Source organism: Haplochromis burtoni, unplaced genomic scaffold (genome assembly GCF_018398535.1).
Source record: "Haplochromis burtoni strain Fernald_Lab_line unplaced genomic scaffold, NCSU_Asbu1 Contig_4, whole genome shotgun sequence".
NCBI classification, from domain to species: Eukaryota; Metazoa; Chordata; class Actinopteri; order Cichliformes; family Cichlidae; genus Haplochromis; species Haplochromis burtoni.
Window position 1 is genome coordinate 5259885 of NW_024582365.1, and position 16703 is coordinate 5276587.

At 39.8% G+C, this 16703-nt stretch overlaps 3 protein-coding genes across 5 annotated transcripts in view; 1 reads left to right on the top strand and 2 right to left on the bottom strand.

Moving 5' to 3' along the window:
- Positions 1–5074: 5074 nt before the first annotated feature.
- ran (RAN, member RAS oncogene family) lies at positions 5075–6749 on the bottom strand (the record flags this gene model as incomplete). The annotated part of the gene is given in 6 exon segments (XM_014334891.2): positions 5075–5461; positions 5579–5749; positions 5844–6031; positions 6138–6263; positions 6460–6544; positions 6686–6749. Coding segments are annotated over 6 exon segments (648 nt in total). The 3' UTR covers positions 5075–5416.
- A 1782-nt stretch (positions 6750–8531) lies between these two features.
- On the bottom strand, positions 8532–15626 carry ndufs8b (NADH:ubiquinone oxidoreductase core subunit S8b). 3 transcript variants are annotated; one of them, XM_005913421.3, is made up of 7 exons: positions 15481–15626; positions 12587–12649; positions 12444–12509; positions 12238–12327; positions 11421–11593; positions 9154–9282; positions 8532–8968 (listed from the first exon to the last, which is right to left on the bottom strand). In XM_005913421.3, exons 1-7 carry the CDS (start codon positions 15620–15622, stop codon positions 8837–8839), a joined length of 795 nt encoding a protein of 264 aa, XP_005913483.2. In that variant the 5' UTR covers positions 15623–15626; the 3' UTR covers positions 8532–8836. The 3 variants fall into 3 exon arrangements, with proteins under 3 accessions (XP_005913483.2, XP_005913485.1, XP_005913484.1); XM_005913423.1 differs by lacking the exon at positions 15481–15626 and adding an exon at positions 15311–15443; XM_005913422.3 differs by lacking the exon at positions 15481–15626 and adding an exon at positions 14899–15221.
- A 17-nt stretch (positions 15627–15643) lies between these two features.
- LOC102310690 (carabin) overlaps positions 15644–16703 on the top strand; it is a 6059-nt gene continuing 4999 nt past the window's right edge. The window contains exons 1-2 of the mRNA XM_042220510.1: positions 15644–15872; positions 16169–16286. Coding sequence (XP_042076444.1) covers positions 15752–15872; positions 16169–16286 — 239 coding nt within the window. The 5' untranslated portion in view covers positions 15644–15751. The remainder of the gene's footprint in view (positions 15873–16168; positions 16287–16703) is intronic.

Here is a 16703-nt window from a genome sequence, read left to right on the forward strand (position 1 = left end):
GCATGCGCAGACAAGTCCCCCGATCGCGGGGATGAAGCCACGCCCTGAGCCACCTGCACTCGTGATGCATTCAGGTATTGTAGGAATAATAAACTAACTAACCTGCGGATTTGTTGGAAACTCTTTTAAAAATATATAATAAGGAATCAAATGTGATTATTTTTGTCTTATGAGGGAATTTAGAGAAAGATATGGAGTCACAGAAGATAAACATCCGCAGAGTCTCACAACAGCTAAACAACATGCTGTTAAATATCAAGTTGCCTGGTTGAACCAGTATAAAGGTATGAAGGTAATAACGGAAGTCATAGTATGTTAGTATGCCCAGAAACATACTAAGGCAACAACTCTAACATACCATTTTCCACTATACTTTGGGGCTTTCTGTGATATTATTGGTTAATTAGCATGATGTCATTAGTTTCACTGGTATGTAGTAATAAGTAAAAGTCCATCCCTCTTCTTCCACTTATCCAATCCAGAGCAGTGGGAGGGCCGGGCTCCTTGTACACCTTGGAGAAGCTGCCAATCTACTGCAGAAGTAATGCAGAGAGACAGACAACAGCAAGTTTTAGGATCACCAGTTAACCTAGAGTACCTAGACAGAACATGCAAACTCCAGACAGAAAGGCCCCAGACTGGGTTTGAACCATGATCTTTGTTCTGTGAGACAAAGGGTTTGTTTTTCTACTGCTGGAGGAAATAAAGTCAAATGATCAGCAACGAGATCATCGATCCAGAGGGAAACATGAATACCTGACACAAATGTCATTGCACAAGTTGTTCTAATGTTGTGCCACAAATGTGAAGACCACTGTATTGCTGAAGTCACTGGCAATGTTTTACAATAAGTGATCATAACTTCACCGTCTTTCTACCATGAATGTCTGAACCAAAAGTCATCACAATTAATCTATAGTTTAAGAGAGTTTCAGTCAAGAGCAAAGTACTCAACTTAAATTAAAACCAATTAGAACGTGTTTACATCTATTAATCAGGTCTATCTTTGCTGTGTCTTTTCTTTTTTATTTCAGCACATGGATCATATTGTCATGCCAGTATGTTTACACCTCAAGGTCATAGTTCAAAGAGTTATGAGAGTTAATGGGTTTTGAAGAGGAAAACAGCATGACTGATATGGTGGCCTGCAGCATTACTGGAGAATTCACCACCTTACTCTTTACAGCAAAGTCTTTACTGCTGCCCTCTATTCATTTGCGTTTTGGGATATTTTGCCTTAACCATCGAGGGCACTATAAATAAAACATCACTTTTTATCCCCCCCTTAGAAAGCCTTGGAGAGAGCTGAAGACAATTTAATTTTAAAGTAAGCTCATGCTAAAGCAAGTGATCAAGCATACTTATTTATGTATTTATTTTTAATTGCGGTGTTTGATACTCCCAGTTGCACAAGTGACCCAGGACAGTAAAATATAAATTATAAACTAAATCATAAACACTGTTTATCCCATCGAATGTAGAAAAAACTCCCATGGTTGTTTACAGGCTTTTATTATTAAGGGGGACTCATAATATGATCTCTCAGGTAAATTATCTTATTTAGACCACACATTTTATTGGTTGGTTCACTTTACTGTGAAATATAATATTCCCTATTGGAAATGACAAATCTCGCGGTTTTAACGTAAAGTAAATGTAGCACGAAGGGTTACCACGCTAATTGACGGCATTACAGCAGCGTTATTGGGGTGGTGGTGCATGAAAAGCGAGATCGAAATACCAGCTCTCTCTCTCTCTCTCTGTGTGTGTGTGTGTGTGTGTGTGTGTGTTGTGTGTGTGTGTGTGAGTGTGTGTATGTGTGTGTGTGTGTGTTAATATAAAAATCAATCAGATCATGGTTACGGAGGTTTTAAGTCAGCCAACTAGAGGAAAGGAGCAAACACCTATCTTCCCAAGCTCAGGCATCTCTATCCTGTTATAATGACTGCATATTTTAGTGCAATACGTGTACTCGTATTTTCACATGTGCAGTGTGTTCAGCAGCCAGCAGCAGTAAACATGAATGTAGGCCTAATGTTACAGCTGGGTGTCAGGGATCAAAATCACACTCTCCTCTCTCCCACCATCACCTAACGCATCGTGATCATTTCCTCCCAGCTAAGCCGATAAAGAAGAGTTTTATTACAGCTTGTAACCAACTGTTGAGAACTGGATATAGATATCTATTTCCTCATTTTGCGGTTTTCTTCTTCACTACGCTTTCAACACACAACGACTAAATTGTGAAACGTAAAGTGGGACCCGAGTCTGAATCAGAACATATGGCGCTGCGTGGAGAGTGTATGATGTTGCACCCAGATCCGTGTAGTAACCGGCACACGTCACAGTGAAGGTGCATCAGAAATCTATTACATAACCCGACAGGGCGCGTTCACTGTGCTTTCAATTTAAAAAGCAGGGGGGAAAGGGAAAAGCACGAGTGACACCTAGTGGCCACGAGCTTAAGATGAAACCCTCCATCACTGGAATCATCTTGTGTGAGTTTTCATAAAAGCACACGTGCGTCCAATGAAGGATCTGGGACTCAGGTAGCTACTTTATGACTTTAAATGGTAACAATGCGTTCAGTCTCATTCCACTCACACATTTCTTTTGGCAACTCCACTGATCTCTGAGCCTCACTGTGCAGAGACAGAGTGATGTTATAAGATTCATTTTTTGTTCTGCTGTCTCTGAACTCACCTTGTGAGTTGAAGACATGTCCCATCAAGCATGGCTGGTAGCATTAAAATGAGCTCCAGTGCCAATCATAGCAAATTATAGGAGGCTGCGATGTGGAAACTTGAAGACTGCGCTGCACAAACATGCTCAGTAGTGCCACTTGGAATAATTAAGGTTTAGCGTTTTGTTCAAATAGATATGAGCAAGCCAAGGGCTACGACATGTGCCTTGTAGTCATTACATTTTGAAATTGTGTATTCATGTTATTCGTCTTTATTCTGCAGATAAGGAGGATTGGCAGATGCCTTTTTCTGGAACTTATCCATGAATAATTTAATAATCTATAGCACTTTTTTTAAGTGCTTCAGTTTCAGTAAAATGACAATTTAAAGTGTACATACTCTGTTAAGCATACACTCTTACATTTAGAGCTCCAATGAGAAAGCCCCTGCTGACCAAAAAGAGCACAAAGTGCTGTCTCAGATTTGTCAAAGACATCTTGATGATCCTCAAGACTTTATGGAAAATATTCTGTGGACCGATGAGACAAAAGCTGAACTTTTTGCATCTTATTACATCTGCTGTAAAACTAACACAGCATTTCATAAAAAAGATCACATCAAGAGTCAACCATGGTGGTGGTAGTTTGATGGTCTGTGGCTGCTTTGCTGCTTCAGCACCTGGATGACTTGCCGTAACTGATGGAACCATGAATTCTGCTTCCTATCAAAAAATCCTGAAAGAAAATGTTCGGCCATCAGTTTATGCTCTGAAGCTCAAGCGCACTTGATTTAAGCAGCAGAAACAGACCAAGTCCACCTCAGAATGGCTTAAAAAAAACAAGTAGATGATTATGGTGCGGCTGAAGCAAACTCTGGATTTAAAACTCACTGAGATGCTTTGGCGTGACTTTAAACAGGCCTTTCAGGCTTTAAAACACTCCAGTGTGGCTGAAATAAAACCATTGTGCAAAGAGTGGACCATAACTCCTCCACAGCAATGTGAAAGCCTCATTATCAGTTATCACAAACACTTGATTGCAGTTCTTGCTCCTGAGATTGGCACAACCAGTTATTAGGTTTAGGGATGCTACTTTTTCACACAGGATCCTGTGTGATTGGATAACATTTTCTCTGAAATGAAATCAACAATTAAAAGCTGCATTTTGTATTTACATGGGCTATCTTTGTCTAATACTAAAGTTTGTTAGATAATCTAAAACATGTGTGACATATATGCTAAAATACTAAGAAACTGGGAAGGGCAAATACTTTTTCACAGCACTGTTGAACATACTTCCATGCAAACATGGTGTAAACTAGGGCAAAAATAAGGAACAAATTATTGAGAAGCTTATCTATAACAGAGTACTGATTCAGAAATCTACTCTTGATTTCTTTGACCTGCTCTTTTTCCAGGTTGGGATGATTTCACATCATCTGTTCAAAAGGCAACTTGCTAAGGAACATTTAACCAAAATATTAATGGCAATATATGTGTATGCATTTGACCCTGTATGGATTGCAGTAAATTCAAAATAAATTCTCACTCATGCACCCAATTCTTGTTTTGTTAAGTCATTAAAGATGTATGCTGTACATTCACTCTATCAAAAAAAAAAAAAAAAAAAAGGACTGGTCAAAGAAGTCATTAAAACCCCAAATTGCCATGACATTCATGCCCATCCCTTAGATCTTTTTGGCTATATCAAGCTTTATAATCAGTTATATTTTAAAGTGAAATCTGAAGCCAATGAAACACAGTCAATAGCCAGCTTTTGCATTCTTAAACTCAAGATTCATCTAACTGGAAACAATGTTATCTGATACAAATATTTAAAGTAGTTGGTGCCTTTCAAAGCTTTGAAGGAGCAGTTCTTTCCCCATAATGCCCTACAGTCTGCATGCTTTGTCAATTTAATGGCACACTCTTAAGATTAAATGGTTTGTATATCTCCTTTAGCTGTACCTGAAAGCAAAGCATTCATTATTACCACACTTTATAAAGGCTCACCAAGACACAGGCTATCATTGTCTACTTCAGGTTTCCATGTATCCGCTTGATTCTAACAGTAATAATTAGTAAGTTTGGACAAATGTCAGTATAGCATTATCTAGTTGTATTTGACCTACTGTGGGTAATGTTGCAGACTAAGCTATGGCATGAGACTTATTCCATATGAAACATTTACTGGTGACTGCAGGAGAGCACAAAAGTAAATGCTGAATTTTATTAGTTTCTTGTAGCCATCTGAGTTTCAGGAACCTGTATTGTGCATCAAATAATCCTCACCAAGATGCTTGAATATGCTAGAGCCACTTTTTAACTACGAGGCGCTCCCTGTGACCTGAAATCGTTGGCGTGCAGGCAAATCACAACAAACACGGCCGTGTTATACCGAGAATGTTTTTATTCAAAGTTTACTCCCCTTAGTGCTTCCAGTACACCGTACAACAGCATTATGTGAGCTGGGTAAGTGCAATGGAGGGTGCTCAACGATGAAGAGTAGCACGTTGCCATGCCAACAACAACACTAGGGTGGGTGTGTGTCATACAGTGAAATTAGAACCACAACTTTTCCACCAAGTTTTTTTTCTTTTTTACTTAAGTTTTAAAACAAAAAAAATTCAAAAATAAAAAAATCTGAAAAGGGATTTTACAGTAAGGGGGCAAAACTCCAACGACTTCCTGTCCACAGGTGGGGGAGGAGGGAGGGACAAATCTAGGTAACAGGTTAGAGGTCATCTTCTTCATCTGGGAGTGCTGTTTGTGATGCAACCTGGATATGGAAGAATAAAGTCATGTTTCAGATTGTTCCACATTTAGAAGATGCGCAAGTAAAATTTACAATATATTCATCCAAATCAGACAAATGAGTCTGTACAGTGATACTCACTTGAAGCTCTTCCTCATACTTAGCAGCAAGGGATGGGTCCATCTGGACCTCTGGGGGAGCAAGGGCAGGCATTGCCACAAACTCCAGGTTGGGATCACCGATCAACTTCCTTGCTAACCACAGGAAAGGCTTCTCAAAGTTGTAGTTACTTTTGGCAGAAATATCGTAGTACTGCGGGTAGAACAATTTGCAGCAGTTAGAAATGACAAAACTCAAAAGTCTATTCTACAATTCAAAAATACACATTTTTGCAAGCAGTTATTACCTGCAGGTTCTTCTTGCGGTGAAACACAATGCTCTTGGCTTTGACTTTCCTGTCTTTGATGTCCACCTTGTTGCCACAAAGAACAATGGGAATGTTCTCACAGACACGGACCAGGTCACGATGCCAGTTGGGCACGTTCTTATAGGTGACTCGAGAAGTGACGTCGAACATGATGATAGCACACTGAGCTGTTGAGGAAGCAAGAAAGCATTAATGTATTGTTCAGCTAAAGCCAAGGTACATGAATTTTAAAAACGTGACACTTGAGCAGCATGCGAAGGATGCAAGGAGCACCTTGAATGTAGTAGCCATCTCTCAGGCCTCCAAACTTCTCCTGACCAGCTGTGTCCCACACATTATACTTGATCGCTCCTCTGTTGGTGTGGAAAATCAGTGGGTGCACCTCTACTCCAAGAGTAGCTGAAATTTCAAGCAAAGACATAATGAATAAGGAGAATGAAGGTGTAAATGGTGATGAGATAAAGGCCATGCAGGACATGTTGCTCCCTGTAGTTCCATTTAACACATTTGGCTTCTTACATCCTGCTTTCAAATCTATTACCACATCCAGCCTAAAAGAATGAGCCGATTTCCTTCCTGGCAAGCGAGTACTTACCAACATATTTCTTCTCAAACTCTCCTGTGATATGCCTCTTCACGAAAGTCGTTTTCCCGGTGCCTCCATCTCCTACCAACACCAACTGCGATGCAGAACGTACAGTTAGTCTAGACTGGTTGGTACTGGTTCACCACACTGACCGTTGTTAGCAGATAGCGGTGCTTCATTTAGTTAAAAGGCTGAGAAATGGAACATCAATTTATGTTAGATAGTAAGCACTTACCTTAAACACCGCCACCGGAACACACTGTGCCATTGAGTCCGCCGTGGTTGCGACTTTTCTGTTAAACAAAACGAGGCGGGATGGTTGATTAGCACGTTGTCCGTCAACACCAACTAGCAGTGCTAGCAACTACTTTAAATGGCATTTCAAGAAGATAAAATATGACATAAGCTATGATTTGTTGAGATGTTATTTTGGTCCTTTGAGCAGTTTTCTACGATTTGATCGTTTGGCTAAACTCCATAGCTTGTTACATAGCCATAACTTCTAGCATTTTCCATCCAAGCTAACGTTCACGCACACGTAACAAGTAAACGTGTAACGGTGCAGCTACGTTGTGGAAAAAGGTTTAATTCATGTTGTGTGTCCAATGTGTATTTGCGTTCAATCGAAAATTCCAAAGCGCGCTTCTAAATGCGTATTTCAATACTAACGGCTGCTAGCTAGGAAAGCTAAAAACGTTAGAGTGAGTGCGCCACACGACGGGCGAGCGCACTTTTTCTTGTTCGACTGAAACAATCCGACTGGAAGCCCATCTAATGTGTTCCACGCTACACTCCAAGTCAAACCCAGCCTAAATAATTCTCTACACATAAATGCAACTCCACGCATCCACAATATATTTTGCCAAAAATACTGAATATGTATTTACAGGAATACGCGCGAGTCCCAAGAACAAAGCAGAAAAAAATGAGGGTTAGCCGTGCATGCTAACCTGTTAGCTAGCACAGCATGGAAGCCATTCTTTTCATCGAGCTAACAGCTAGTTAGCCGCATAAGAAAAACCACCGGCCTTCCCCAGCTGCCCCATTCCTCACGCGGATACAGCTACAAAATCGCAAAGTTAAAGTTGCCCATTGTTTTAACTGACTTTTTATCCCAACGAATGCAAACTTGAAATACATGATAGCCCGCATTGTGAGAGGAATTCAGAGACTCACCGGTAACACTTCGAAGAGAGGAAAGAGTAAATGGCTGCGTTCGCGGGAGATTCAGCGTGGACTATGAGTCAGTTTCCGCCCTTATCATGTGACCCTTGCAGCGGCAAAAACGCATCATGAAGCAACACGGTCCTAACTGAACGTGATTCAGCATTCAGTCTTTATTTAAAACACTTATCCAACCCTAAAAGACATTCACATGTAGCTAGAAAAGCATAATTTTCCACTACAGACAAGCAGCTGAGGCTGGGCAGCTGGGTATGGTTACGAGCTGTTTATTTCTGAGGTAATTTGTCAAAAAAAAAAAAAAAAAAAAAACACAGGATAGCAGCAACGTCCTCGTTTCCTTGAACAACTTTTGGATGCACATGCGGCAGACAAAAGAGCCCAATACCCAAAATGTTTAGTGTTAGCCAAAGCTTCGTAGGTCAGACCAAGTAATGTTGGTACACTTACCACACAAAAGTCAGTGAATGAAAAGTTATTTTCTTTCTTTGTGTACTACAAAAATAATAATCAATATCTATAACTACCATCTGTTTACCACAGCTGGCTTCAAAAACACAAGTGCGTTTTAATTTCGAAAACTAGAATGACATAGTTGAAAGTCAGTTGGTCAGTTTTTTTTATTTATTCATTAAGCAACTCGAAAACGCAGATAATCCAGTGAACCCTGAATATTTAATTATATATATATTTTTTCCATTGACTAAAAATTTAAAAGTAATTTATTTGCATCACAACTGCAGCCGGCAATAGTTACAATGGAGGCTACAACCATCTAACAATAGCCTAATAAACCATTAAAAACACAGTCATTAACTCACTTAACATAAGGGATTTGGTCCAACAAGAGTCAAGTTTTGGATATAATATAAAAGACAAAAAACACAAAACACATCTTCTCAGTTTCAGAGGTTTTTCCCTTTTAATTTAAATTCGGTTAGTTAAATTTGCAACAGGTCTGTCAATATCTTTAAAACAAACATTTCAAATAATATACTCTTATATTGCAAGCTTTGACGTGCTACAGCTCAACGTCAAAAAAGTACAACTACACCCAAGAGGCATACAATTTGTGCGTTTTTTTATAGAATTTCCTCAGTGTATGAGGCTTTACCACTCGGAACCCGCTGGCATAACTGTAAAACCGCCAGTAATCTCTTTAAATGCATATCAGGAGGACATACAGGACCTTCCCACAGTGAGTCTATCTGTACAGATAGTCTGCTTGTATGTTGGCTGCTATCTCAGCCTCCCATCGGTCTCCGTTGTTGAGTAGCTTCTCTTTGTTGTATAGCAGCTCCTCGTGGGTCTCTGTGGAGAACTCGAAGTTCGGACCCTGAATAAGGAATTCAATTTTTTTTTAAAGACATTAACTGTCTGTTTTGAAGGAGGGTTGGGTAGAATAGTGGAGTTTTTCAGTTGTAAATTTATTGTACTGAACTAGAGTAAAGACAGTGAAAGATTCCCACATTATCATTTGCTTGTTCAGCTTCATCAAACTTGGAGGACACTTGTTTTTACCTCAACAATGGCATCAACAGGACAGGCTTCCTGGCAGAAGCCGCAGTAGATGCACTTGGTCATGTCGATGTCATAGCGTGTGGTCCGCCTGCTGCCATCGGCTCGAGTCTCAGCTTCAATAGTGATAGCCTGAGATCAATAGAGAAAGGAAAGGGAAGCATCATGTTTATTGGCGCAACAGTAGGAAGCATTCAAATATCAGCAACATTCATTTTACAGACATTTTGAGAACTGACTACAAACAAACAAATAAATAATACATAATCTAGATAATGTTTTAGCATAAGTGCCCAAATTGAGGTATTTCAAAACAGCTGCTGAGTGAAGAGACATTACACCCCCGTTTACCTTCAGAACTGTCTCACTCTCACCCATGTTTTCTTCTGGAAAATGTGAAATATGTACAGTGATTTTTTTTAAAATATGTGCAACACCACATTGGGTAGAGAATTTTATACAATTTTAGTTTGACCACATTTATTCTTCAGCACAGCCTGAACTCTCTTAGGCAGTGTTCATATAATTTCTTTAAGCAGTTGTCAGGAATAGTTCTTCAGGCGTCTTCAGAGCCATTAAGCTTTTCTTTGGATGTTGGTTGGCTTTTGTTCCGTTCTCTATCTAGATGATCCCACGCTGCTTCAATAATGTCGAGGTTCAGGCTCTGGGGAGGCCGATCCATGACTGACAGAAACGTACAGAGTGGAACACTATCTAGGTATGCTTCTACTGAATGGCAGCGTCCTTGGGATAATTACCATGCTGAAAAATGAAGCCAATCAGATCAAAATCTGATTATACTTTTCTGGGTTCATAATTACATCCATTTTGACCAGATCTCCAACACCTTTGGCTTAAAGGCAGCCCCAAACCATGACAGAGCCTTCACCGTGTGTAGACACTCACTGCTGTAGCTCTCTTCCGACCTCCTCTGCATGTCATGATGACAATTTAGACTAAATATGGAGCAATCACTCCATCAAACCTTTTGCCCCTGATTTCAGTTCCCGATTAACTTGGCATACCTCAGCCTCTTTTCTTTGTTTGCATTCCTTAATACTATCCCTGCTAATAATGAAATGTTCCAACAGTCTATGTTTTCCCATCAAGCAATAGTTTAAACTTTAAGTTTTTGTTCTTTCTTTTGAGATATACATGTATTCATAGAACCAAAACATCCTGAATGATTAGCAATTCATGATCCACTGGTAGCTCCAAAACAATAATCTGGTTTCAAGAATGTTTCTTGACAGACACCCTACCACTGAGCCCATTTTTGGTCAGGTTTTGGTGAACAGTAGATGGATAGAGTGTAGAGCAAGATGCATTTCTTAGGTCCTGTCTCAGATCTTTCCCGGATATAAAAAGTGTCTTATGACACAATTTAAAATGGATTCTTTGCTAAATTCTTATGTGTAAGCTGTAGGCACAGCAACGGCTCATCCTTAGGTGTTTTTTTTTAGTCTTGAATGATTCATTCATGAGTGCTAAGTGGCTTAAGAAAAAAAGTATTCCTCAGAAAGTGGTTAGGTACAGGACTAGAGTGCATCGAAAATAAGGGAAAAAGCAGCCAATGTACACAGAAACACTTTAAAAGACCTTAAGAAAGCCATTGCTGAAGAGCTCTTTAATAAATTACAAGAAAATCCTGCTGGTCTGAAGCAAAATAGAAATCAATGAGGGCTCACTGAAGACTTTTTCATAGTACTACAGATGCAACAAGGTGCTTAGAAGCTTAGAAGCACTTGAAACCACATGAGAGCACAAGGCAGTTCTGGTGAGATTTGGGGATTATCGAAGTTATTTGTGTCAACAATACTCGGATAGAAGGTGATGTTTAAATGAGCGGTAAATGTGTTCAAAAATATCTGCCACACTATTGCACTTGTGCCCACTCTAGCCTCAGTTTCCTGTTCTCAGCTGGAAACCTTCAGCTGCTGTGACTGGTCTGCTTCAAGGTTTCAACATGTTGTGTTTTCAGAAATGCTCTTCTTTTCTTACCGTGGTTGAAAAAGCGGTTATTCAATGTCTTTTTATCAGTCCCAGAGAACTGCCGCTGCCAAACCATCAGTTTCTAAAAACCCTCAAACCTGATCACCCATGGCTAACAGCTATGCCATGTCAAAGTGATGTCATTCATTTTTCTCGTTCCGTATAACGCTTTGTTTGTACTTCAGTACATCTTCTAGACAACCTCAACATGTCAAAAAAAAACAAAAAACCAAAACACAACTATCATAATAAAAGGGACTGTGTGTGTATGCGTTTACCTGAGCAGGGCAGATAGCCTCACAAAGCTTACAGGCAATGCAGCGCTCCTCTCCGTTAGGATAGCGGCGGAGGGCGTGCTCCCCACGAAAGCGGGGCGACAGAGGACCCTTCTCAAATGGGTAGTTGATGGTGGCAGGTTCACGGAACAGATAACTCATGGTCATTGCCAAACCTGCGTGAAGGCAAAGAATAAAATAAATAAATAAATAATAATTAAAAATTTAAAAAAAAACTTAAAGGGCCCACTGTCTCTGACACACATTGATTTGCAAGATTTGAGTTAGCTAAAAAGAGGTCAATTACTCACCTGTACTGAGGAATGTACTGTTTAAAGGCGTGTGAAGCCTGAGTTTTTTAATTCATATGAATAAGATGGATGTATACTGACCTCATTAACTTAATTTCTGGCCATGATTAATAACAGTAGATAAACAAATCAGGCACTTTATATAGATACACTTTGGTAGAACTGGGTTGGAGCCCCTTCTGCCATCAGAATTGCTGTAATTCTATTCACATAGATTCAACAAGGTGCTGGAGCCTTTCCTCTCAGATTTTGGTCCATATAGACATGATAGCATCACACAGTTGCTGCAGGTTTGTCAGCTGCACATTCACATTGTGAATCTCCTGATGGATCACATCCCAAATTTGCTGTTAAACTGACATCTCGTGACTGTGGAGGTCATTTCGGTGGTGGTTTAGTGAACATTGTTGCAGTCAAGAAACCAGTTTGAGATGATTTGAGCTTTGTGACATGGAGCATTACAGGCTACAAATCTAGGCTATCAGCACAGAAAACACAATCAACGGGACCTCTAAAGAGCTCGGTCCAAAGCAGGGTTGTGGCAGCCCGGTCAGTGATGGATCTCATGTCTGTTGGCAGCTCCTGAGCATTTACATACTCTGACAGAAGAATAAAAGGAGAGAGGAGTAGAAGAGTAAATACAAATTTGGCATGCTGATGTGGTCACTGCACTGGAGATTCATATATATGTACAGCTCTTGGTGTGTGTACTCACTGTAGCCGTCTCTCTGCACACTGAGACTCAGCGGGCGAATTGCACCGCAGCCATATCCAAATGTACCTGGAGAGACATACACGTGTGATCTGAATATTTTGTGCACTTAAATATTACTGTGTTAATGACACCTGCATTAGTACCTTGTTTGGAGTAGCAGTGGAGAAGACGTAGACTCAGTGCTGCAGACATCTGAGCAGAGAAAGCTTTTAAAAGAGTAAAGAATAGTTAGAAGAATGAAGATTCTCAGAGTAAACGTGAAAAAAGAAATTCACAACTGCACAATACCCAAGAGCTGCATCTGAGCCTCTACAGGCCTCAGATAGCATGTTAAATGTTAAAGTTCATGACAGTATAATTAGAAAAAGACTGAACAACTGTGGCTTGTTAGTAGTGGCCGCTAGGAGGAAGCTTCTTCTCTAAAAAGAACAAGACGACATGGTTGAAGTTGGTAAAGCTGCCCTTGAAGAAGACTTCTGGAGCACAGTTTTTTTAACAGATGAGACCAAAGTGGAGGTTTGGCCATATTGCACAGCACTACCTTCAGCAAAACTCAAACACAGCACAAACACTTCAAACCAACTGTTCAATCATGCTGGTGCAAGGTTTCTGATTTGAGCTTGTTTTGTAGCCACGAAAGATAGGCACCTGCAAGGTGCCTAACTCCTCCGTATGTCAGAGTTTTGTAGAGTGAAATGTGAGGCCATCTGTCCGACACCTAAAGCTTCTCCTAAATTAGGCCATGCAACAGGATAATGACCCCAAGCACAGCAGCAAATCTACAGCATGGAAGTCCAGACCTCAACCTGACTGAAATGCTGTGTATAAAGGAATGCTTGCTAATGCCAATGAATTGAAGCAGCTGAAGTTACTGCTGTTAACTACTGGCTCTGTAAACTACTCATAGAATGATTGTGATGTTGAACTAAAACAAATGCCTGAATCCTACATTGTGGATATCCTACTGTGGTGATCTGAAATGTGATTTAAAATCAGAGTTTTTTCTTTTGTATATTTTATTTTACGTCCAGGAGTTAATATATGCTAAAGAGTAAACATTTTCATTATGTACATTTATGTACTGTCGCATACTAAGTGTAATTACATAGTTATTGCCTGAGACTATTGTTGTTGAATGAAAAACTCAAAGAAGGTTTCAGCAGTGGACCTGTGTGAAATCAGCAACTTGCAAAAATAAATCAAAACGGGGGTTAGTGATTCTGAGAAAAGCAATCGCAACAAAGTTCAACATTTAACCATCTGAGCAGCTTTACTAATGAAATTATATCAGACTTCAGAATTTATATGCAGTGAGGTTTACTGATCAATGATCAAAGGGGAGATTTATGTCATTTATGCCAAATGTATTCTGGGATTTGGATCCAACAAGTAAAGTATGCATATTACGCACACACACACACACACAAGCACACATGCAGCTATTACCCATTTCTTATTTTTATACTTATTTTATACCTATATTTTTTACACTTGTTTTTTACACTTGTTTTTATACTTATTTTTTTCCAGAACTTCAAGCATTACTTGTTTTGTTGTGTTTCTCAATGTTCTGAAGCTTGCAATCCATGTCTTTCTGTTTTATCTCCTTTAACCTTTTCTCTTGAAGAAACTCTACATTTGTGTGCAGTCTCTTATCACACCTTGCTTTCAGCACTCTGTATTTTATCTCCATGTCTTGGAGTTTGCATTGCATTTCTCTCTGTTTTATGCCCTGTTGTTTCTTCTCTTGGAGGATTTCTTTCCCCCCCCCTCCCCCCCCAGAGCTTCACCAGGCTTTACTTGCATCTGCTGATTCTTTTTGTCTGTTTCTTGGAGATCCCATTCTTTTCCCTCAATAATACCTCCCTTTTCTTGAAGCTAGTAGGACTTTTTTTTTTTTTTTTTTTTTTTAAATTGGGCGCTCTTTTTCTCATTTTCTTGCATCAGGAACATAATTTTCAGGTTACTGCAAAGTCCCGTAAAACACTCCCTTTTCACCTGACTGTAAAGGGTTCGCTCAGTGGAGCCAATATTGCAGCAAATATTTTTATAAATGTCGTATTAACCCAGAAAAGCTTCTCTACAACAAGAGAAGAGTGAAAAAAGGGAGACAGACTGCCAGTTGATCCCAGTCATCCTGTAATCTGGCGCCCCAAATCCCAACTATTACGTTAGCGATTTGCTACGTTCACGGGACGCTGTTTGAATCGGAAGAAATGCACTCTCGGATTATCCCTCGATTATTGACCAGTATTCGCCGTGTAAAATCGTAAAATACACAGGAAAGTCGATCAGCTGAAAAACCTATAAGCAGGGACATTACATAAAGACCTTAGTATTTCTTAACATGTAAAACCAGAGAGAAATCAGTCGATGCCTTTACTGTATCGGTGCTAGTATAAAAATACGTATACGATCAAAAAACAATCCACCACAGAGGTTTAATCTGAACTACCTGTGTTTTTCGGACACATGAAGGACCAGCTGTCCTGACCAATGACAGGATAAAGTCTTTAACCCAGCCGCTGGTTCCAACAGACAGTCTACACGATTCACCTGAACGCCTCCTTTCAAATAGCATAACAGTTAGCAAAATTAGGCTCTGGTACACTAATGCTGCCAAGCTAATTTCTTTAATTAAGCTTTATTTAGTTTTTATATATTTCCGTTCAGATGAAAAATGTTTTAATGCGCTAAGCATTCCTCATAAAGGTAAACTCATCGGTCAGCAACTTTTCAACCATGTTAGCCAGTTAATTTACGGTAATTTAGTATAATGGAGCTAACATGACAATAAGATGAACATAGCCTATTCTCAATGCTAGCTAATTTGCGTCATTACTAATGTAAATCTCTTTTAGACTTACCACTGGCACAAGTTTATGATGCTCAACACTAAGGAGGCAATAGTCCCTAAACTGTGCAATGCTATTAATGCTGCATTCAAGGCCTCCACGTTGATGTTGTATTCACCGTCACCTAGGAAATCGCAACATTATTTTACCTGCCATTGAAAGTAACAAGTTATTTAATTTACCTGGCTTCCTAAAGTACGCATAGGCCTTCTTGTTTCCCCCCCCGCAATTAGGAAGTCCTATAAATGACAGAAAAGCCCCAACTGCACAATTATCACTTATATGTGATGACTGATGAATCATATTTAAGCAGTTTAACGGCATTTTCATGACAGTCAAAAAAAATAAAAATAAAAATAAACCACTCCATAATTTTATCGTCATTGTTTGTGACGCGGAAGTTTATGTGAAAACTGCATTTGTGACGGTGAGAAATGAAGGCGTGGTGAACAAATGAGAGCATATGAGAGAAAGCAAGAGAGAGAGAGAGGAAGTTTGTCTTCCTCTTCCATCACTGGAGGATCACTTCACCTCTTCAGCAGCCAACTAATCAAACAGGACGGAAATGTAAAAGGTAGTCACATTTAAATGTATATTTTAAAAGCTTTAACAGCTGTGGTTATGTTTATGACTTAAAATCGGGGGCTGGGGGGCTTGGTACACTTCTTTACTCTCATTCTCAACTTGGAAAATGCAGATTTCATAGATCCCGAGTCAAATAAGAGAGAGAGGGTGAAAACGTGCACAGAAACGTTTGCAGAGTGGGGTTAAGCTGTTTACCATCTTGGATGTTTGAGATTTTAAACATCTCTGACGCACACATCCTCATCGGTTGCATACTGGATGACGAGCCCATCCTCTTTTCTTTAGCTAAGATGTTGAATTCTTCGAGTCCAGCCCAGAAGAACCTCAGTGAAGAGGACAGCTCTGGATCTGAACCGGAGACAGACCGCTTTGGCTTCATCTTAACCAATGGTTCCACAGCTGGGTGAGCACATCCACCTTGCGCCTTGTGTACTCTTACTGTGCTGTTGGTGATCTGTTCAAAACCAGGGGATCTAAGTTTTCATTCTCCCATTAAAGAGATTTTTTTTTTTATTATTATTATAAGGGACTAAAAGACGTGCAGGGCGACCTTGTCGAGATCACACAGATCAGATCAGAAAGCCCAGGGACTTTGGTAATAGTAAGGTTTGCACCTGCTGTCAGAAGATATAATTTGAAACTAAATATTAAATATTATCAGATAATTTAATGGTTGTCGCTTTGTCTTTATATGAGCAAAGACAAAGGTTCCAGATGAGCTAAGAGTTTCTAATGTGGGCACACAACACCCCCTGAAGCAGCACACAAAGTAATTTTCCTCCATGACAAGACCAGGAAGTGTTGAAGCAGTGTTTAAATC